This window comes from Bos indicus, chromosome 26 (genome assembly GCF_029378745.1).
Source record: "Bos indicus isolate NIAB-ARS_2022 breed Sahiwal x Tharparkar chromosome 26, NIAB-ARS_B.indTharparkar_mat_pri_1.0, whole genome shotgun sequence".
In the NCBI taxonomy this organism is placed as follows: domain Eukaryota; kingdom Metazoa; phylum Chordata; class Mammalia; order Artiodactyla; family Bovidae; genus Bos; species Bos indicus.
This window is the reverse complement of record NC_091785.1, coordinates 43,955,356-43,978,650: the sequence shown is the minus strand read 5'-3', so window position 1 is coordinate 43,978,650 and position 23,295 is coordinate 43,955,356. Positions and strand designations below refer to the sequence as shown.

At 40.0% G+C, this 23,295-nt stretch overlaps 1 protein-coding gene across 2 annotated transcripts in view; it reads right to left on the bottom strand.

Annotated features, from left to right (window-relative positions):
* The window catches only part of ZRANB1 (zinc finger RANBP2-type containing 1), a 69,787-nt gene that overhangs the window by 3,814 nt on the left and 42,678 nt on the right, over positions 1-23,295 (bottom strand). For both annotated transcript variants that reach the window (XM_070781058.1, XM_070781059.1), the window contains 7 exons: positions 18,732-18,919; positions 13,798-13,951; positions 11,384-11,455; positions 8,049-8,247; positions 2,784-2,904; positions 897-1,026; positions 562-791 (listed from right to left, as the gene is read on the bottom strand). In XM_070781058.1, coding sequence (XP_070637159.1) covers positions 562-791; positions 897-1,026; positions 2,784-2,904; positions 8,049-8,247; positions 11,384-11,455; positions 13,798-13,951; positions 18,732-18,919 — 1,094 coding nt within the window. The remainder of the gene's footprint in view (positions 1-561; positions 792-896; positions 1,027-2,783; positions 2,905-8,048; positions 8,248-11,383; positions 11,456-13,797; positions 13,952-18,731; positions 18,920-23,295) is intronic.

The following is a 23,295-nucleotide window of genomic DNA, read 5'->3' as shown; positions in this document are numbered from 1 at the left end:
AACTGGCTGCTGGCTCCCTAGCTCACCCACAGTAAAAGTCAGAAAAATTTAAAAGACTGCTGATGGCCACCCCGCAGCCTCAGCCTCCTCTCCCCCTTGCCCAGTCCCCACAAGCCACACCAGCCTTCCAATTCCCTCTGCTACAACTCTCCTCCCCCAGTTCCTGCAAGACTCCTTCCTCTTGAAGTCTCAATTCAAGCGCCACCTCCTCAGTGACACCTTACCTTACCGCCCCCAGTTCAGCCACCGACACCCTGCACCCCATCCCTCCCTTTCCCCCTCACCCCATCTTTTTACTTCTCCTCAGCACTCATCACTACCTGAGGGCATGGACTTCCATCTTCACTGCTTTATCTCCACACAACACCTCCTACACAGCTGTTCTGAAAAGGTAAACTTCAGTCTGTCTGACTAGGATTTATAGAAAGTGACAATTACTATGACTAAACTCAAAACTGTAAGTGGTAGTGCAGATAACAGCACACCCGAGAGACACCCAAGGCCAGGTTCTGGCACAGCGCTGCTACTTTGAGGAGTTAAAGTGAGAAACAGGCGTCTTACCTCCTGAGCAGAAAGAAAGTGCACGTGGAGTAACTTCCTCTCACTGTCAACCAGAGGCAGAAACGTGATGGTGACATCGTCATCAGTGTTCAGGTTAGCACCAGCACCTCGGTTACCATAGCCATCATTTTCCATGGCAACCAAAGCAGAGAAGTGGCCCCTTGTATAGCCCAGAGCAATCGGACTTTTCCAACAAAAACTCTGTTCCCACAACAAAGGCAAATACACACCTGGAAAGAGGGAAGAAAATCACAATGGGATTTTCAGGATGTGACTGCAATGTGCCTTAAAATAATAAACAAGAAAGTTCCAAAATACTAATGATAATGGTTTACCTTGAAACCGAGTATATCCTAAAGTTTCTCCCCGAAAACTTTTATAATATTTTACTCCATAAACTATAATTGGTCGTCTAAGAATATGTGCAAGTACAAAAATGTGAGTCTGCTCCAAACTTGCTCCAGGCTGTACAGAACAAAACAAAAGAAAGAATTTCTCTTTAAAACATCCACTACCACCCTGGAAAACTGACATGTATAACAAAATGCTGCCCTCCTTCAGCACACTATCTCCATTCATTAAAAAAAAAGTATGGCACTACTACTGTCAAGCTAAGAATGATTCCTCAAGTAGCAAAGTCCAATAAAAGACATCTGCAAAGCTTATACACAGATATCCTTCGCTATCCAAACTCAAGAACTAAACAGATCTGGTTAAATACTGATCTGAGGAATAAGAGATTCAGACAACAAAGGAGTCTTATTCACATAACTGCCTTCTGGTCAGGTTCCTCGTGAACTACAACAGGGTCCCCCCGAAGTGGAGAGAGGAGCCCGACTGTCCCACAGGGATACAAACAGCTTGCAAATGGCCACATCACCTAACACAGAAACACTCGACTGGCCTCCTTCCCTCAGCAACGACTCTGACAGCACCTTTACAGCAGGTGCATGACCCTGCCCAAAGGGTGAACCCCGCCCAAATGGCCCAATGACAGAAGGGACTTCCCTCATGTTGTACTAAGGAATTATGGTGCTTTCTGCAAAGGAAAGAAGTGATTTGTTGTGCATATACATGAATTTTACAGTTCAGTAGATTAATGAAGTGAAAGTTGCTCAGTCGTGTCCGACTCTTTGTGACCCCACGGACTGTATAGTCCATGGAATTCTCCAGGCCAGAATACTGGAGTAAGGCCTTTCCCTTCTCCAGGTCATCTTCCCAACCCAGGGATCAAACCCAGGTCTCCCGCATTGCAGGTGGATTCTTTACCAGCTGAGCCACCAGGGAAGCCCAAGAATACTGGAGTGAGTAGCCTATCCCTTCTGCAGCGGATCTTCCCGACCCAGGAATTGAACTGGGGTCTCCGGCACTGCAGGCAGATTCTTTACCATTCTCATTCATACTTCCCTGAGCTATGAGCGAAGTATATTAACAACACTTCACAAAACTAGCGCACGTCTGAGAGACAACTCAACACATCTATACAAGTTCATTCCAATCACTTCTGTCCACGGAACCTTCTCCATGGCCTACCTCACGTGGACACAGCATCAACCAGGCAGCCCTACGAAGACCACAACTTTAGCCTCAGGGGCCTCACAGCGCACCATCAGCACAGGAGTGCCCATTATCAGTGAGTGATCTTGGACACAGAACGGGAGCTAACCCACAGATGGGTAAAGCAGGCATAAAGCTGCCATTTTTTTTAAAATTTTTATTTGAATATAGTTTATTTACAATGCTGTGCTAGTTTCTGCAGTAAAGTGAAATCATTTATACATAGACATACACCCACTCTTTCTTAGATTCTTTTCCTATACAGATCATTACAGAGTTCCCTGTGCTATGCAGTAGGTCTTCAGTTATCAATTTTATATGTAGCAGTGCGTGTATGTCAATCCCCCAGAGCTACCTCTCCGTGAAGACAACATAACTGAAGAGCTATCTGGGGAAATATTTACGAGGTTAGAATCACCAAGTAAAACGTTCATTCTGACAGTTTTCTAGTCACTTAACATAAAAACATACTGCCCTCCCTGTTCGGCAGTGAGGCCTATGGTCACAGAGCCAATCAGCAGTCAATGGAACCTGAGCCACCTGATGCCAAGTCCTCGACTCTCCTCTGTACCACTCTGCCCCAACGTGGTCTCACTGCAAACCAAGGCATGCAGAGCAGCGGCCTCACTTTTTCAGAGAAGCAACATGCCTGGAAGCATTCTTACCTGACTAGCAAGAGACAGTATAAATGCCCAGTCTTCTTGCCACTGTTCTTCTCTCAAGGAAAAATGTAAACCAAAGCTCTGAGAATACCAGGACTCCCAATCTTTCCAACGTGTATAAAACCTAAAAAACAACACAGTAAAAAAGAAGCCTTTCTATAAACAGTTCATTTAATGGTCTAATCATTTATTTAATGTAGTCTTTAAGCACATCATATGCAGAGATTTAATAATTCATTTTACCTGGCTTGAAGTAAATTTTTCAAATTAAAAATGCCTCCACTCTGCTAGCAGATACATTTTAACATATCTTCAGACATAATCTGATTCACCACCCACCAAACTTTCATCAGAACTTCAAACACTAATGACAAGAACAGCTGATTTCAACTGTCTACTATTGGTTTACAAATGAAAAACACTCAAAATCATCTGAGAGTTTGGATAAAATCAAAGACACTTTACTCCATTAATGAACAGTTTCCACTACTTGGTCACAGATTTAGAAATAGCCCATGTGTTTACGAGAATATCAAAATCACTTCCTTGAGATTTCATTACATAAAATTATTTAAGTATCACATGATAATAAAATCCAACTATAAAAATAATCCCCTCTTCATGCTTAATACCTCTCTAAATACTTCAGCCTAATAAATTATGAAGATTAAAACTCAAACTAGGCCACTGGTAGACTGAATTACTAAAACAAAACATTCTTTTTCTTTATAACATCAAGTATACAATTAAATAAAGCCAGATATAATTACATTGAAAACTGTGATCTTACAAACCAGCAAAGGCCTCTGAAGACAGATTAACCAGTAACATATTACAAACAGTTAACCAGTTTGTAACATTACAATCCTCTCACATGTAATGAACTATCAATCCCCAATACTTCTATGTACTTGAATTCTAGGTGAAAGAATAAAAAGATCAGAAAACATTCCCTCGCTATTGTTGAAAAGTTAAGGTATTAAATGTCTTAGTGTCACGCGTTTCTTTAACTTAATGTAGGGTTTTGTAAAAAGTAAACTAATGTTATTTTAGATTTAAAATAGAATGTTACAGAGGCTTAACTCTTGATTAGAAAAAAAACTTTTTTTCTATTTACAGTAACCACAGGTTTTTTCTTTATAATTCAGGAATGTAAGTTTCAATGCCAAATGTTTAAAAATAAAATATGGATATCCCTCTTAAAATACCTAAGATATACAGAAATATATTTTAATGTACAAATGACAAAATATATTGTTTTGATATCAGTTTGGGAGAATTACTGTGAAACAGAAAGTTATTACAAACTGAAAGATGTATGTGGTAAGAAATTTCTTGGTTAGTGCCTAAAATCATTTTAATATTTAGACAGCTAAATTTGCCAGAAATCAAATGATGACTACACTCAAAACTAAAGAAGACTGCAGAATAAAGAGGTTCAAAAATATATTTAAAAATCACACCCACCACAAAGACCTAAACTGTCCATCTACCTGACTCAGTCAAGGACACAAATCCAAACATGAGACTAAGTGAGATAGCGATACAATTTGGCTTAACATTCAAAAATCAATTTCAGGATGATAAGACTTAACACTCTATCTGATAATACTCCCGAAATTAATCTCCATGTTCAGTGCAATTTCTATCAAAATCCTAGAGGGCTTTTCTGCAGAAGCTAGAACCTAAAATTTGCCTAGAAGTCCAAAGGGAATAGTGAAAAGAAGGATAAAGTTGGAAAAAAAAAAAAGAAGGATAAAGTTGGAAGACTTAATATTCCTGATTTCAAAACCTACCACAAAGCTATAATCATCAAGATAATCTAACACTGGCATAAAGACAGACATAGAGATCAACAGGAAAAACCAAGAGTCCAGAAACAAACCTTTATTTTATGAAAATATTTTTCAACAAAAGTACTAAGTATTTGAATGAAAAAAATAAAATAAATTTAAAAACTGTAAATAACTATAATAAATATGTTAAGCGCTCCCTAATGGAAAAAGACAGCATGCAAGAGCAGATGGGCAATTTAGACAGAGAGATGGAAATCCTAAGACAGAACCAAAATGAAATTTCAGAGAGCAAAAGCACTAACAGAAATGAAAGTATTTTTGACAGCTTTATTAGCAGACTGGGCTTGGCTAAAGAAAGAACCTCTTAAAGATACATCAATACAAAACTTCAAATCTAAAAAGAAAAGATAACACGGACAAAAAAAACAGAAGAATAACTGTGGGACAACTACCAAAGGTACAACATGTAGCGTTACAGACAGGAAAGAGGGGGAAAAAGTAACAGGAAGAAATGCTCCAAACAGTAAGGACTGAGAATTGCACCAAATGACTGTCAGACACCACACCACAGGTTCAGGAAGCTCAGAGAAAACCACGAAGGAAAATCGCCAGAAAAACCACATGTAGGCATATCATATTAAAACAACAGAAAATTAAAGAAAAAAGTCCTGAAAGAAGCCAGAGTATAAAAAACACCTACCTATAGAAAACTAAAAGAATTATAACCAACTTCTCAGAAACTATCCATAGAAGCAAGAAGAGAACAAAGTGAAATATTTTTTAAAATTGAGAGGAAAAAACCCCACCAACCTAGAATTCTATACCCTGTGAAATTATCCTTCAAAAGTAAATGAGAGGACTTCTCTGGTGACACAGTGGATAAGAATCCACCTGCCAATGCAGGAGACACAGGTTTGATCCCTGGTCGGGGAAGATCCCACATGCCACAGGGCAACTAAGCCTGTGCACCACAAGTACTGAGCCTGCGCTCCAGAGCCGCGTGCCACAACCCGAGGGCCCTGCTCCCAGAGCCCGTGCTCCACAATGAGAGAAGCCGCCACCACGAGAAGCGCCTGTGCTGCAGCCGAGAGGAGGCCCCTCTCGCCACAACTAGAGAAAGCCCGCGTGTAGCAACAAAGACCCAGGACAGTCAAAAATAAATCTTTTTTTTTCAACTAAGATAGAAATACATCCTTTTTCAGACAAAAACGGAGGCAATTTGTTGCCAGAGACCTGCTTCATAAATATTCAAAGAAGTTCTTTAGAAAGAAGGAAAATAACACAGATCAGAAATTTTGAACTACATAAAGGTCTTGATCTGCATCAAAAAATAAATTGAAGATAAAACCTTTTCTTTTTTACTTTTAATTGACCTAACAGATATTAGTCTATTAAAATAATAGCAACAATACATTAAGTGTAAAACTTGATACATAGAGAGGCACAATACTAAGCTACAAATCATATTTCTAAAATAACTGATTTTTCCCATTTATATTACTCTCACTTGGCTCTCTATTTGGATTGACATGTCGATCAAAGCCAAGTACAATGTTCCATCTTGAGCACCTGAGTCAGTTCAAATCATAGGCACTCAACAGAAAAGCACAGCTACTACAACAAAAAAAATGGCCTATCTTGAAGTGATGGGGGAGGGGTTTAAATAAAATTACTTTCTCCATTCTCATTTAGATATTTTATACAATGTAAGAGAATGTCTCATCCCACTTGATTTGGATTTATAAGCAAAGGAAATCCTAGCCAAAAAAAAACTGATTTAAAAGAAGACTGCACAAGTGACATGCTGGCCTTCTCATTCTACCTTCTAATAGTAATAGCCATACGTAAGACCCCAGTCAACAAACTGGTCACAACTCAAAACAGTCACCATTTTAATGCTTATTCCGTAAGGTTAATATATTTGACCCACGTCACCGAAGCTCTGAATCTATGGCAACACGTCCTCCCTCCCCATCTGACAGCCTTCTCCATCCTATCTCCACCTCAAGATACTGAAAAAGACCTCTGTGTGGTCACTATAACCCTTGCAGCTTCCTCCACCTTAACTGTAGACCATCAGGTGAAGACCCTGTATGGCAGGGATGGAAGAGGTGGTACCAAGAGAGACATTATTTTCAGAAGCCTGCTGATATGCTGGCTGAAATATCCTTTTAGAATTAAGGCCTCCATTCCTGAAAGATCTGCTGCAACAGCACTTACCGTGGCTGTACTCTTAAGGCCCAGGTCTTCCCCACTCTACCAGCCATCAAGCCCAAACCTCAGAGTATGGCACTCATCTGCTTTCACATTAAACTTTGAGACTTCAAGTGACTCAAAACTGGAATTTCAGTCCTAACATTAGTTACCACTGCTGAAATTTACAGTACACTTTCAACCTTACAACAAAGGCAGGATATTACCACCAGAGGAAAGACTCTAGGGTTGCCTGTTTTAAAGGACTTGCAAAATGGTAGATTTACCAAAATCCAGATCTAGCTTTCAGGCTGAGCACACCCAAAAAACAGATCCATCTTTCCAGGGCAGACACACATTAATCAAACCTACAAGGCAGACCTATAAAACCACAATACCCCAAATGACTATCATCCTCTTGGTGTGGGCAGGCCCACATAAACAACCAGAGCACAAGGATGCTGTCTGATGAGCACGCCACCCAATCCAGAGAGGTGAGACAGGACGGACACTTAATGGCATCAGGCTTACCTGGCCTGATGAGTCCACACCGCAAAAGGAACGGTATTCCCCACAATACCAAATCAATCCACAGCAGTCTCCCTCCTCTAAAGGGCACAAAGTCCTCTCCACTGGACAAAGGCTAAATGACTAAACCATGAGATAACTGAGTCCATGTTGACTTTCTTAGATGTGGTAATGAGGATGTGATTGGGTAGTAGAATATCCTTGTTCTTAAAAGATACAGGATAAAACACTGAAGGAGAAAGCATCACGGTGTCTAAAACAAATTGTTTCTGCATTAATATACAGAGATGGAGCACATACAGAAAAATGTTAACCATCAACAACTGATCAAGCCAATGAAGGAGAGGCTGGGGTCCACCAGACTGATTTTAACTTTTCTGTGGATTTGAAAATTTGCAAAATTACAAAAATGTAGTCTTATGAGTATCTGTCTCAGAAAGAAAAATGTGTAATACATAATTAATATCTTAAACTTGAACAAAATACGAAATAATAGCTACTTTAATATATGAGCAAAGACCTTCCTATATTTAATAAGACCACTACCACAAATTCAAATGTTTGTTTTAAAGCTTAGCAAAACATATAAAAACCACTGTGATGTTCAAAGTGTCTCAAGGTCTAAAACCAAAGCTTCCCCCTCCCCCAGCTTCCATAAAAAGAAACAACAGACAAAAAGCATCCAACCACTGTAAGGATAGGTTTCAGCTAGTGCTCTCCTGGACTTCCAAAGGGAAGGATGCCAGCTCACCAATGTGAACAGTCGTGCAGGCTGTCATGCAGGGCTTTCCGAAGCACCGAGTCCTTGTCGTAAATGCCCCAGGTAGCTTGTAGTACTGAATCCAGTAAGCAGTCTCCTGCAGTCCGGTTCCAAAGTGCATACAGTCGACTGTCCAAACGTGTAGCCAATTCCAATGACCAGTTTATAATTGGAGATTCTTCTTCTAACTCTATGAGAAATTTAACATATTCATATAAAACATCAATAAAGGAAACTGAAGATGATTCAAATAAATGGAAAGATAACCCATGCTCTTAAGACTCGAAGAATTAATATTCTTAAAATGGCCACACTACCTAAAGCAACCTACAGATTTAAGGCAATTCCTATGAAATTACCCAAGACATCTTTCACAGAACTAGAATAAATAATCCTAAAATTTGTATGGAACCATAAAAGATCCAGAATTGCCAAGGCACTCCTGAGAAAAAAGAACAAAGCAAGGGCTTCCTTGGTGTCTCAGTGGTAAAGAATCTGCCTGTCAATGCAGCAGACAGGGGTTCGATCCCTGATCTGGGAAGATCCCACATGCCATGGAGCAACTAAGTCCGTGCACCACAACTACTGAGTGTGTCTGTGCTCTGAAGCCCAGGAGCTACAACTCCTGAGCCCAGGTGCCACAACCAGAGCCCATGCTCCACAACACGAGAGCCACCACCACAAGTCCACACACCACAACTACAGAGTAGCCTCTGCTCTCCACTAGAGAAAAGCCCGCACAGCCACAAAGACCCAGCACAGCCAAAAAATAAACAAAATTTTGAACAAAGAACAAAGTTGGAGGTCCAACCCTCCCAAACTTCAGATAAGACTATAAAGCTACAGTAATCAAAACAGCATGGTATTCAAAAAAAGACAAAAAAAGACACACAGCTCAGTGGAACAAAACAGCCCAGAAATAAACTCACACACCTATGGTCAATTAATCTTCAACAAAGGAGGTAAGAATATATAATGGGAAAAAAGCCTCTTCAACAAGCAGTGTTGGACAGCTTCATGTAAATCAATAAAGTTAAAACACATCTTCACACCAAATATAAAAATATGCTCAAAATGACTTAAAGATTTAAATACATGACATGACATCATGAAACTCCTAGAGAAGAACAAAGGCAAACATTCTCTGGCATAAACTGCACTAATATTTTCTTAGGTCAGTCTTCCAAGGCAATAGAAAAAAGCAAAATAAACAAATGGGACCTAATCAAACTTAAAAGCTTTTGCACAGCAAAGGACACCATAAACAAAAAGAGACGACAAAGTTCAGAAGGGAGAAAATATCTGCAAACAATGCAACCAAAAACGGGCTTAACTTCTAAAATATACAAACAGCTCTCAGGTAACATAACCACAGAAAAACCACCCAACCAAAAAATGGGCAAAAAGACCTAACCAGGCATTTCTCCAAAGACATACAGATGTCCAAAAGGCACATGAAAAGATGCTTAACAACACTAATTATTAGAATTATGCAAATCAAAACCAATGAGATACCACCTCACATTGGTCAGACTGATAATCATTTAAAAGTATACAAATACAAATGCTGGAGAGGGTGTAGAGAAAAGAGAACAACCTCGTGCACTACTGGTGCAGCCAATATGGAAAACAGTATGGAGGTTCTTGAAAAAATTTAAAAATATAGAGCTGCCCATATGATTCAGCAATCCCACTCCTGGGCATATACCTGGACAAAACCGTAATTCAAATAAACAAGCACTCCTCCTATGTTCACAGCAACACTATTCATAATAACCAAGACATGGAAACAACCTAAATGTCCCTTGACAGATGAATAGATGAAAACATGTGGTGCACATACACAATGGAATACTACTCAGGCAGAAAAAAGAATGAGATAATGCCATTCGCAGCAACAGGGATGGCCTAGAGATTATCATACTAAGTGAAGTCGTAAAGACAAATACCATTTGATATCACTTAGAATGTGGAATGGAGAAGGCAATGGCACCCCACTCCAGTACTCTTGCCTGGAGAATCCTATGGACGGAGGAGCCTGGTGGGCTGCAGTCCATGGGGTCGCTAAGAGTCGGACACGACTGAGCGACTTCACTTTCACTTTTCACTTTCATGCATTGGAGAAGGAAATGGCAACCCACTCCAGTGTTCTTGCCTGGAGAGTCCCAGGGATGGGGGAGCCTGGTGGGCTGCCGTCTATGGGGTCGCACAGAGTCAGACACGACTGAAGCGACTTAGCAGTAGCAGAATGTGGAAGCTAAAATATGACATAAATGAAATTCTCCAGGAAACAAGATTCACAGACACAGAGAACAGACTTGTGGTGGCCAAGACTGGGGGGATGGAGTGGAAGTTTGGGGTTAGCAGATGGAAACTAGTATATATGGAACAGATAAACAAGATCCTACTATATAGCATAGGGAACTATATTCAATTATCTTGTGACAAACCATAATGGAAAAGAATATAAAAAAGAACATATGTTGAAGTATAATAGAATCACTTCGCTATATAGCAGAAGAAATTAACAATATTGTAAATCAACTATACTTCAATATAAATAAAGACGCACGTAAGTAAATAAATGTAACATGTTCAGTTTCATTCTTCTGCAATTTAGAAATATTCTATTTGGAAGAAAGAAAGAAAGAAAGTGAAGTCACTCAGTCATGTCCAACTCTTTCCAACCCCATGGACTGTAGCCTACCAGGCTCCTCAGTCCATGGGATTTTCCAGGCAAGAATACTGGACTGGGTTGCCATTTCCTTCTCCAGGGGATCTTCCCGACCCAGGTATTGAATTCCCACATTTCAGGCAGACACTTTACCATCTGCGCCACCAGGGAAGCCCTTGGAAGAAAGAAATTATTCTCTAAAGTGTTAAAAAATGTACATGTAATATACTACTAACAGCTACAAATTTTGATCAATTGAAATATAAACTTGAATATCAACTGAAATATAAAATATTTTAAGTAATGGAAACATCTTGAGGCCCTAGAATAATTTATTTAATTTTTAAATTCTTTATAATTTATTTTCTTAAAATGTTTATTATGAAAAAATACTCATCCTAGAATAGGAAACACAAAACCAAGATTTTAAAACTTTTATACCTTTATTCACTCTACCACAGTTATGAGCTGTAAATGAGCTGTTTTAACAGCACAATACAATACTGTTCTTAAGGACTTTATACATTTTCAGTTTAAAGTACAAATAAAATATGATGACTATACACCAAACTACTCCAAAGCTTACAAAGCAGAGCAAAACGTTTATTGAAATCACTAAAAATTAAATTATACTCATTAGTTTCATGCTTACCTTTTTGAACATCTCTATCAAGCACCTCATCAAATAATTTTTCTTGGACTGTTGGAGGCAAGTCTTCAATATCTACAAAGAAAAACCTTATTTAAAAAGATCTTTAAATGCCTATAACTTAAAAAATTTGATGCCAATATCTAACAGTAACTTCCTCTAAAATAACTCCCTTTCCACGGAAGACTGTCAAGTACTGTCTTTTAAAAAACATGCATGTTATCTCATGAGTTGTGTATATGAGGTGCAGAATACTTCCTTTCTGTACTTCATTATCAAAACAGTGACCTATCTACAAATAGTAAGAAGAAAAGCATCTGAACCAGTAATAATAATCAGCTATTATCAAAAAGACAAGAGATAACAAATACTGCCAAGAACGCAGAGAAAGGGGAACCCGTGTGCACCACTGGTGGGAATGTAAACTGGAGAAGCCACTATGGAAAACGTTATGGAGGATCCTCAAAAACATAAAACTATCATATATGATCCAGCAATCTCACTTCTGGGTATACAGACAACAGAAATGACAAACCTGTATCCCCATGCTAGCTGCCCTGTCACTCAAAATAGCCAACATACGAAAACAACCAATGGGTGAATAAATATAAAGTAGATGGGTTACTAAGCCATGAGAAAGACAGAATTGTGCCGTCTGCAACGTATAGAAGGGCCTTGGAGATGTTATGCTAAGTGAAATAAGTTCGACAGAAGACAACAAATACTGCTTGCCATCACTTATACACGGATCTTAAAAAAAAAAGATGGGGAGAAACTGGCAAAAGTACAAACTATAAGCCTTAAGATAAAGAAGGAGAGGACTTAATGTAAAGCATAGTGACGATAATCAGTAACACTGTATTGTACACTTGAAATTCTCTGAGAGAACAAAACATAAATGTTTTCACCCATAATATAAATAGATAAATACAAGGTGAGGTAATAAGTGTGTTAACTAACTAGACTGGGTGGGGGTGGGGGGATCCTTTCACAATTTATGTGTGAATCAAATCACCATGGAATTCTCTAGGCAGAATACTGGAGTGGGCAGGTCATCCCTTATCCAGGGGATCTTCCCAACCCAGGGATCAAACCCAGGTCTCCAGCATTGCAGGCTGATTCTTTACCAGCTAAGCCACAAGGGAAGCCCAAGAATACTGGAGTGGGTAGCCTATCCCTTCTCCAGCAGATCTTCCCAACCAGGAACCGCATTGCAGGTGGATTCTTTACCAACTGAGCTATCAAGGAAGCCCCAAATCACCACAATGTGTATCTTAAAATCTTACAATTTTCTATGTTAATGACAACTTAATATAGCTGAAATAAAAAGGGGGAGGGGGGAGAACAGAAGAGCATCAGAGGTCTCTGATACTCAGGTTAAAATAACAACAGACAAATTTTGTCTGTTTTCTGCCGCCCCACCCCAGCCACGCTCAACCTCTGCTCAGAACTGTTTTTACAGACTTTAGAATCTTCTTATAGAAGTCAATGAACCATTCCTTTTGGCACACAAATTTCTGTTCTTCTCACCTTCCTGAAATTCTCTATGCTCTATTCGGTTCACTAATTGAGTACTCTAGAATAAAAAGCATGATTACCCTACGTTTTTTTAAACTACAGAACTATTTTCAATTCAAAATAAAATCTAATCACTCAGTGTAATAAGTTTAAATATATAGAGAGTGCATTTGAAATGAAATTTGTCCAATTTTAAAACGCTTGTTGTAATTTCCTATCATTTTGTAAATATCTCTGCTCACATCTTAATATAAGCTTAAAACAGAAAGCTCAGAACACTCAAAACCAAAATTTAAGTTTTACTTAGAAACTCTAGGTGTTCAGTGCATTTACTCAGTGTCAATTGAGAAAAACAACCTGGAAAACATTTCACTTGTCACGGAACTGGAAAATAAAAAGTTGCTTCACAAATACAGTAGAAATTAACATAATGAGTGAAGTAATGACACTTTCAAAAGAATACCAGTATCTATGATGCAAATAATTTGTATCTACCCATCAAAAACCCATGTTCTGACCTTATCTCCTAATATCAAGTAACCAATAGTTATCTAATTTAGAAATAATAAACACATGTGAAAAGAAAAAGAAAAAAGCTGATTCATAACACTCTAAAATAAAGAGAAAAGGAAATGGATAAAACAGATTCTGAAAAATATCTGAGGCCCACAAAGTCAGTTATTACCAGCTGCTGTCTTCCTCTCAGCTCTATAGCATTAGTTTATAAATGGCCTATATACTGATTACTTTCCGTAAAACAGGACAGTCAAGTTGTATCTATAAGATAGCTACCATCTACTAATAGTGGCTATCTGTTTTCTAACAGAATCATTTTCATTCAGACACTGGAAGAATATAACAAAGTGGAAATTTGTTTTCACAAAGAGATTTGGAGTTACCTGCTGGCAATGTAAATGTTACAAGGTCAGTTAGGAAATAGCAAGCAAAGTCCCCCTTTCTCTGGTGAAGAGAGGCAGCGATCTCACGACGGATCTGCTCTGTCAGTTCAGGACACACCATTGCAGGAATACACTTTGCAGCTTGTTGAGACACCTTAAATACAAAAGAAACTTTCTTCTACATCTCATTTATCATCACTGGAAGCAGAAATCAACAGCATTAAAAAGAAATTACCAAAACTTTCCAGTAACTTAAGGTGTTTTTATTTTAAATATATGAGATATTGGTGTTATGTCCTCAACAGTATATGAGTATATATCAGTACAACTTTCTTGGGAAACAGTGATAAAAATGCTTTACCCTCTCAACTCAGTAATTCTACTTTTTAGTGGTATTTATCCCAAGGAAATATACAAACAAGCATATAAAAATGTATGTAAGACAGAGCTATTCACAAAAGTTCATTACAGGAGAGGGAATGAGTACAGAAAGCAAAGTAAGAATAACCATCAGGCCCCTAATAAAAACATTCTTAAGCAGGGAATTCCAGCTCACAGAGAAAGAGGAAAGTAGAAGCAGGATCTTAGTTCTCCAACCAGGGATCAAACCCACACTGCTTGCAGGGGAAGCATCTTAACCACTGGACCACCAGGGAAGTCCCTATAATTTTGTATTTTTTAAAAAGCATCTGATTTCCCCAAGTGTAGAGCAGACAACAAAGCTCTGAAGTAGTACAACTCAACAGGAATGAAACCTGAGCAAGAACTTTCCTGTCCTTTTAAAATGATGAACAACAACAAAGGATGAAAAGGCATTATCTTACATTTAAGTTGTATTCCTCCGTGGAGCTCAAGAAATCTACACACAGATAATCCGGAAACCCAAGGTGAGTATCCATCTACTTGAGAGGAAATGAGTCTGCTGTGACCCTCCACTCTGTCACTACAGCTGCAGCCACTAACCTGGGCAACCTTCATGAACAGACTTCTAGTAACAAGCAGGGCTTGGAGCAGCAGATCTTCCAATAAAGCCACACACAAAGTTTTATGATACTGTCATCTACATAACGTACGTGGACACACTTAATTGTACTTACTACTGAGGTAAGTGATGGAAAAGGCAATGGCGCCCCACTCCAGTACTCTTGCCTGGAAAATCCCATGGATGGAGGAGCCTGGTAGGCTGCAGTCCATGGGGTCGCTAAGAGTCGGACACGACTGAGCGACTTCCCTTTCACTTTTCACCTTCATGCATTGGAGAAGGAAATGGCAACCCACTCCAGTGTTCTTGCCTGGAGAATCCCAGGGATGGGGGAGCCTGGTGGGCTTCTGTCTATGGGGTCGCAGATTCAGACACGACTGAAGCGACTTAGCAGCAGCAGCAGCAGCAAGTGAACAGTTTCAAACACCCTGTATACCCATGACGACCATCAGACATCCCCTTCTGAAAACACCTGCATGAAAATTCAGTTCTAAACATTACTGGCCAGGATTAACACTGACGGTGAAGTTGTCACCACACCTGAACTCCACGAGCCAACCTAAGCAACAAACTGTGGAAAAATAGTAAATATTTTCAGAATCTAACTATTTCTCAAGTAACAGCATTAAAATGGATCTCAAAAGTAAACTCAAAAATAGCTTTTTCAAAACTGTTAACCCTCAGCCCCTTTGCAAAATCCTGGGGAGATTTTGAACACTGAACACCTCAAAAGAAACCTTAGAGCTAGTGACTGACTGCTAAACCTCTCCTCCTGCCACCATCCTTAAGCACTTGCCCCTGAAGCCTGCCCCTTATCTCCTAGCCTCTTCAGCCTCATGACTCTCCATCAGCTCCTTAGCCTACTAGCTAATTAGGGCCCGTGAACTTGGGAAGGGTCCATGAACTAGAACAGGAAGTTCAATTAAATTTAAATCCTTCATTTTACCTGCCTACATTTAAAATGCATGTTCTTATACATCACAAATTTAATATTCTGACAACTACATATTTCAATGTAACTGATTTCCTTTGCAAACCTATTTTCTATTTTATATATTTAAAAACAACAGTTTGAAAAGCAGTCCGTTTATTCCACCAGACTACAAGCAGGGCTCATGGTTTAAAATCCAATTAAGTAAGCCCCCAGCCCCAGACACACATTCCCAAAATGTAACGCTCTCCTGTTCTCATCCCCAAAGGCCCTGGCTGGCTCCGTGCCCTGTCTGCAGACACAGCCCTCAGCCCAGACTCATGCTCTCCCCATCCCAGTCTCCCTACTGGCCCCTTCGATTCTGTCCTGTGGAGTACCCACACCACAGAGACGAAATTCCACCACCGATTCTGTTCTTTCCCTAGAACAAGCGTCCTCTCCACCTCCCCCACGGTGTGTGCCAGGGCTGGTCCATGTGTACCACAGAACACGGCGGAAATGATGGAGTATCACTTCCTACATTAGGCTACACAGAAAAGACACTGTGGTTTCCACCTCACTCACTCACTCTCTCTCTCCCTCTCTCTTCCTCACACTCTCTCGGCTCACTTGCTCAAGGAGAGACCAGCCAGCACATGACACGCAGCCCTACGGACAGGCCCAAAGGACAAGAATCTGAAGCCTCCTGCCAACACCACGTTGAGTGTACTTAGAACCACAGCCTCTAGCCCCAGTTGAGCCTCTTGACAACAGTAGCCCTGGCAATCTGGAACCTCAGAGGAGACCTTGAGCCAAAATCATTCAGCTAAGCTACTCCTGGATTCCTTACTCTCAGAAACTGTGATAACAAGTGTTTGTTGTTGTAAGCTGCTAAGTTTTGAGGGGATTTGTTACCCAGCTGTAAATAAATACACTGAGGTTCTACTGTCTTCCACACTGTTAGTCCTCAGAATGCTCTTAGGAGGCTGATGGCTTACACCAGTCCCTCCAGAATCTTCTCAGAGACCTCTACCAGCCGGAGGGGAACCTGCTGCTGCTGCTGCTTATTTGCTAAGTTGTGTCCAATTCTTTGCGACCCCATAGACTGTAGCCCACCAGGCTCCTCTGTCCATGGGATTCCTCAGGCAAGAATACTGGAGTGGGTTGCCATTCCCTTCTCCAGGGGATCTTCCCGACCCAGGGCTCAAATCCACGTTTCCTGCATTGGCAGGCGGACTCTTTACCAATGAGCCACCTGGGAAGCACACCACTAAAGACTTGCATCTTGGTTCACAGCTGCCTGCTCCTTCTTGTCTCCAGCCACCACCAGCAACTATGACTCCACATGCCGTCCTGTCTGATACACAACTGGGTGTCACAACACAAGTGCAGCCAGACCTCACGACACTACAGAGACCACCTCGAACTGCCCCGTCCCACGCTGCAGAACACCAGTCTCTCCAATCACAGAGCCGCCTTCCAAACAGTCCCCTTCTCCCTTATCCTCTGTAGTGTGTCAGTCACTAAGTCGTGTCCGACCATTTGCGACCCCACGGACTGTAGCCTGCCAGGCTCCTCTGTCCATGGGATTCTCCAGGCGAGAATACTGGAGTGGGTTGCCATTCCCTTCTCCAGGGAGTCTTCCCAACCTGGGGGTCGAACTCAGGTCTCCTGCATTAAAGGCAGATTCTTCACCATCTGAGCCGCCAGGGAAGCCCTGTCTTCAGTAAGCCTTCCCTGTGCTTTTAGCATGACTGTTTCTCAAGCCCTACCTTGCCCCTGGTTTAACTGGACTCTTAGCAAACTAAAAACAATGGCAAGCCATCTCAATCATGCTTCTACCTAACATTCATATTTCTTAACCACTCCTCCCACTTTATGCCTTGTGCATAAATGTTTCCAGATACTGGAGAGTTCAAATATGCAAACAAGCATACACAGAAGGAGTATACTGACCATAATGGATTTGAATCCACAACTAATCAAACACTGCACTTTTACCCTATTTCTTAAAAAAAAAAAAAAAAATTACCTGGATGATACAGTCATATCCTAATTAATTCACTCCAACCTCTGTTACTTGTAGCATCTACCATGTTATCTAATCTAGAAACCCGGACACCACTGTGACCCCACCACCACTTCTCCCCACAGCCAGTCCATCAACTTAACTCTGCTGGCGTCTTCAGCATCTCTCTCAGACCAGCCACTGCCACGGCTGTCCCAGCGGGATTTCTGCCAGCGTCACTACAGTGTCCTAACCAGGCTCGCCCCTAAGTCCAGCAGCCAACACGCTGATCTTCTCACTCCCCTGTCCCTCCACCTAATCCTTTTCAGAGCCTTTAACTGCCCTCAGAATCATCTTCCAGTTCTTTGGCCAGAAGATCCTTCACACTGCATCCCCTACTTGTCTCTCTCACTTCCCATCCGCCATACAACCACGCTGAGCTACCCACCAGCTCCGAATTCACCACAAACACCACCACCCCTGCCTCTGAACAGCTTCCTCAATGCCGTTCTCATCTCCACCTATTTTGAAGCTAACTCATCCTACTCCTTCAGATCTCAGCTAAAACATGACCTGCTGCGGGTAAGAAGGTAAGGAAGGTACCACAAAACACTTTCTCAAGTACTCCCCACAGCACCTGGCACTTACATCTATGAAACTGCACGCTATACAGAATCACTGTAACTGGAGATTCACTGAAGCAGGAGCCAATGTCTTCACCATTGCACCCCTTTATGCCCAGTGCCTTCAACATGGTGGGTACTTGGTAAATATTTGTTAGCTGAATGAATGACTAATGCATTTCGGTTTTTTAAAAATCAAACATATGACTCAATCATTGTGGCAAAATGTCCTATTTTAAAAAACACATATCCCTTCTGTTGAAGTGTCTTAATTTTAAATGTCATTTTTAAAAGAGGACTGATCAAATCTAAAACATTTAAGAACTGAGAAATATTAAAACATCAAAAATGAAAACTAAAGAACACATTTCCTTCATATAAAAGAATATTTAATCAGAATGCCACACTCACCTCTGTAAGCAATATTGCTAGCATATCCTGCCTCTGAAAACGGATAGCCAGATGTACCAGAGTATAGCCAACATCGAAAGCAGAAGGGCGATTCAGCAAGCGAACTTCATCTGCAGTGAGCTGGCGGGCAATGTCCCCTCCCGACGATTTGTAAGCTTCAATAGCAGCTAAATCACCTTCTACAACACCTAAAACAAGCATGAGGACAGAAAATAAGTTTAATTCTATTTTTCTTCAAAAAGCACAAACCTGTAGCAGTCACTCAAAACTCTGATTCTCTGTGCTTCCTGGATCCCAGGGCATCATTCAAATGTCCTAGAGAATACAAAGGAAATGACAGTGTATTCCTTTCCCTTTCATTTCCTTCCAGAACTAGAACTGCCTAGCTGGGCACTTACCATCCCATTAGTGCTGGCTCCATGCTCTGGTAAAGTTTAGAGAAATTATTAGAATATATTAAGAGGATCAAAGATCAACCATCTAGTGTGAAGACATTAAAGCCCCTGTTTTCTGGTCCTGGTTCTGCAGAAACCAAGGAGACAAGGATGTGCTTGCTGCTGCTGTTGGCCAAGTTCTGCCCTTTATTCTGCCCCCCTCCCCTTTTATGGCTGTGCTGAGTGGCTTTGCAGGACCTTAGTTCCCCTCCAGGGATCAAACCCTGGTCCATGGCAGTAAAAGCACCAAATCCTAACCACTGGACTACTAGGGGTATCCCTATGCTGCATTTTTAAAGTTGAATCAAAGTAAATGCTGAGCCTTCCTTCCACATTGCTGTTAACTGGGAGACAATTAAGAGCAGTTAAAATAAATGTTTAATGTAAGTAAAAGTTAGCAATACTTTGATTTCAGAATTTCTCACAGTCAAGTCTTCCTTATACCCATTAAGAATTATTAAATTATTAATACAGTAAAACTTGAGCTAGATAATTTTGAATAGAAATATGCTAAAACAAAATGCGATAAACCAGTTGGGGGTAGAGGTACAAAACAAGTTTCCAATTTTCCCAAATCCATAAAGAACTTTCTGTTGCCATTAAACTATGTTATTATTCTTAACACAAATTAATGTCAGGTAATAACAGAAATCTTATTTAGTAAGTACAGTATATCTATGAGTAATAAGCAAATAACCTTGGCAAAAAAATGAAGGTGCAGGTTAGCTTCACATTTACCACAAATAGTGGTACACACATACACACACCCCAAGACTGCAGGACTAAATAACTGTTTCCTAAATTACTTCAAGAAAAATTTGTTACATAAAATGCTACTACTAGCTAAAAATATTTCTTAGTATACTTGCATTTTAAACTGCTATCTTGAATTAGGAATTAGATAAATAAGACTTGTTCCTTAAAGTGTAATAGACTGGTTCAATGCAACAATCTCCCCCATTATTAAAAATAACAAAGCTTTAAAATGATAATTCCCACATTCACTGAATGCCCACGACACACAGAGCAATATGCCAGGCAATGTGAGAAATGTAAAAGCATGATTCCTATACTCAAAACAGCCCTTCAGCATAGTTGTGAGTCATAAAAAGCCAGCTTCAAAGTTTTCCAACTCTGGGATCAAAGATCCGTTCTGCAAAAATAGATCCTCTGCCCAGAAAGATGACCCCGAACCCCTGAAACACAACATTTTTCAGGTTAAGAACCCATGGTTTCAAATGATAACACCTTCCTAGGTAAATTTTTATTTCACAGCAATACAGGTTAATACATTCCTCAACATAAACACCTAAGGACAGCTGTAGCCCCCACTCCAATACATAAAGGACTTCAACAAAACCTTATGAGGCACAGCGCCTTGGAGACGTCATCAGGGCTGAAAGGTAATATAGCTGGCATGAGATAAAAGGAGGTGGACTTCTCAAAAGACCAAGCCTGGAGGTCAGACACAGAAATCTAAAATCTACCTGTTTTAATGAACAGGTGAGAATAATCTAGTAGTGTTCATAACATTTTGAATAATTTAATGCTTTTTTTTTTAAACTAAACATGCCCTGTTCCATTTCTTTTCAGGTATACACTACTTCCTTACGAAGGCAACAACTTTTCACTTCGCCTCTAGCAAAGCTGTTCACTACTCCTAGGTGCAGTATCGCTGTACCTTTCACAGTTTTTTGCTTCAACCTAAAATTATATGCATCTATAAAATTTTGTGTGATATAAAAAATGTTCTAAGCACTTTCAGAAGCAACAAAGGGACCAAAAAGTTCTGATCAATTTACCTGAAAAAAGAGAAATACCTACACAGTACATGTATATGCATGAGAGACAGTGTGTGTATACATATGCACACATATTTTTTTGTTTCCCAAAGATGAGGTAATCTAAAAGTAAATGCCAACCAACTATGCTTTTTGGTTGGAGAAGAGATCTTCTAAACTGCTGTCTTCGCTATTTTAATTCATCACACAGCTGATGTCTGGAAGGATCTCACCTCAGAAATACATGCTCAAGAATTCATTTCCTCTCTAATGTTTCTGAAGGATTTCTGTAACTAGAAACTAATTAGCCAGTCATAGGTGGGGAGGAGTACAGACCAAACACCACAGCAAACTCAGCAGCTGTGCTTTGGAATTGTGACTTACAGTCTGCCTTCAAACTTAGTGTATTTTACCAAAAACAGGACTTCAAATGATGAACTGCATGGTATGTGAATTACATCTCAATAAAGCGGACATATGTACATAGAAACTGATTTCTATTTGGCCTAATCCAAGATCTCAAAAACAATTACTTCCCCTGACCACAAGCTCCGCATTAAACTGCAAATGGGAAATGCTGCTGCCCTTAGCCTGGAATATACACAGGAGGGCAGAAAATGAAGGTCAACAGAGATCTTGTTCTCTATTCTTCACAGCATAAAATAAATCTCCAAACCTTCCAGAACAGGAAAAACACAAATTCAACTACAGATTCAACTACAAAATAACATTTAAAAGAAAAATACTTCATTCTCTAATATTTTAGGAATACATAATTCCATTCTTTTCATTAACCACAATTAAGAGCTCATAGTTTCAGTTACTGGTGGGTGAATTCTGGGCTACAAAAGATCAGTAAATTTATTACAAATCAAATTTCACGAGAATGTCAATGAACTGCCCAAATGTTTGTTGTATATCACTTACACACTGCTCAAGAGGAGCTAGTGATTACAGTTTCTTCATAGATGGGTTTTCATTGTAAACATGGTGTCTAAAGGATCTGGCCTATACTGAGATAATTTAAGTTTTAGCTACACATGTTTTCTTAAGGAGAAAAAAGCATCAGATTATATGCAAAGCAACTAAGAAAATGTCTTTGAGTCCTTCACATAACATTTTTACCACCTTTTAACATTAGGGGATAAAAGGAAAGCAGGAACAAAGTAAAAGAAGTGGTAAGTAGGAAAATACAGTAAATAAATCTAAGTGGTAAAACCTCACTTAATGCAACAAAGACCATGAAAAAATTGGAAAGTTCCAGCAGAATAGAAATAGGTAACGTATACAAGCTTTCTAGGTTACTGACATCTCAGAATAACTCCAACAGTCAACGGAAGCTTCTCTGTAATATGTTGGTCTGAAAATTTAACATATATTACACGCTCTGTCCCCTCCTACTCCAAGTGAAAGTCAAAGCCTTAGTCACTCAGTCGTGTCTGACTCTGCGACATCATGGACTGTAGCCCACCAGGCTTCTCTCTCCATAAAATTCTCCAGGCAAGAATACTGGAGTGGGTAGTCATTCCCTCCTCCAGGAGATCTTTCCAACCCAGGGACTGAACCCAGGTCTCCTGCACTGCAAGCAGATTCTTTACCTTCTGAGCCACCAGGGAAGCCCATGTTATGAAAACCAATTAAAAAGACAGCCGAAGGCACTCTGAGAAGATAAGCTTTATAAAACTAACAGGCCATATCATTACGCATTCAAAATTGACTGAAACACACAACTAGCTAAGTGGTGGTACATAGTTACTGATAAAGCTAAAATACTTTTAAAAACATAGGGACCTTAGAATAAGTGAAGTGAAAAAGAAGAAGAAGAAAAAAAAAACTCATACTGTTCCGTAAGGTGGGCCAGGAGTAGAATTTAACATATTCTGAAGTCACAGGTCACAACTCACAGAGGACTTCACAGCTACTATGGAACTCCGTTGGTTAGAATATGGAGCTGGCTCATAGATATTTAGAAAACAGACTTATTTTTTCCCCCATATATGGCACAGTTTTCAAAGTTTTGCCTTGTTTCTTTTGACATAAAATCATAATGGTAACTAACTTTGAAAAGAATGCCAAATGGTAAAAAAAAAGCCAGGACTTACCTGAGCCCACATGGGCCAGCTCAACACTACCCTGGAGTTCTATGGTAGCTGTGACATCACAGCATGCTTTATGCTGTGGGGTCAGGGTGGACTTGGAGTCAGCTGGCACAATTTCAGGAGCCCTTAAAGAGAAAAGTTAGTTTTAAGTGGTAATGTTCAGAATGCCCTTTACTCTGGTCAGTAGAAAGATGCAGATGTCGGTGGCTACAATGTCTGGACAGTTTTCCTCTACTCGGAGCCTAATTCC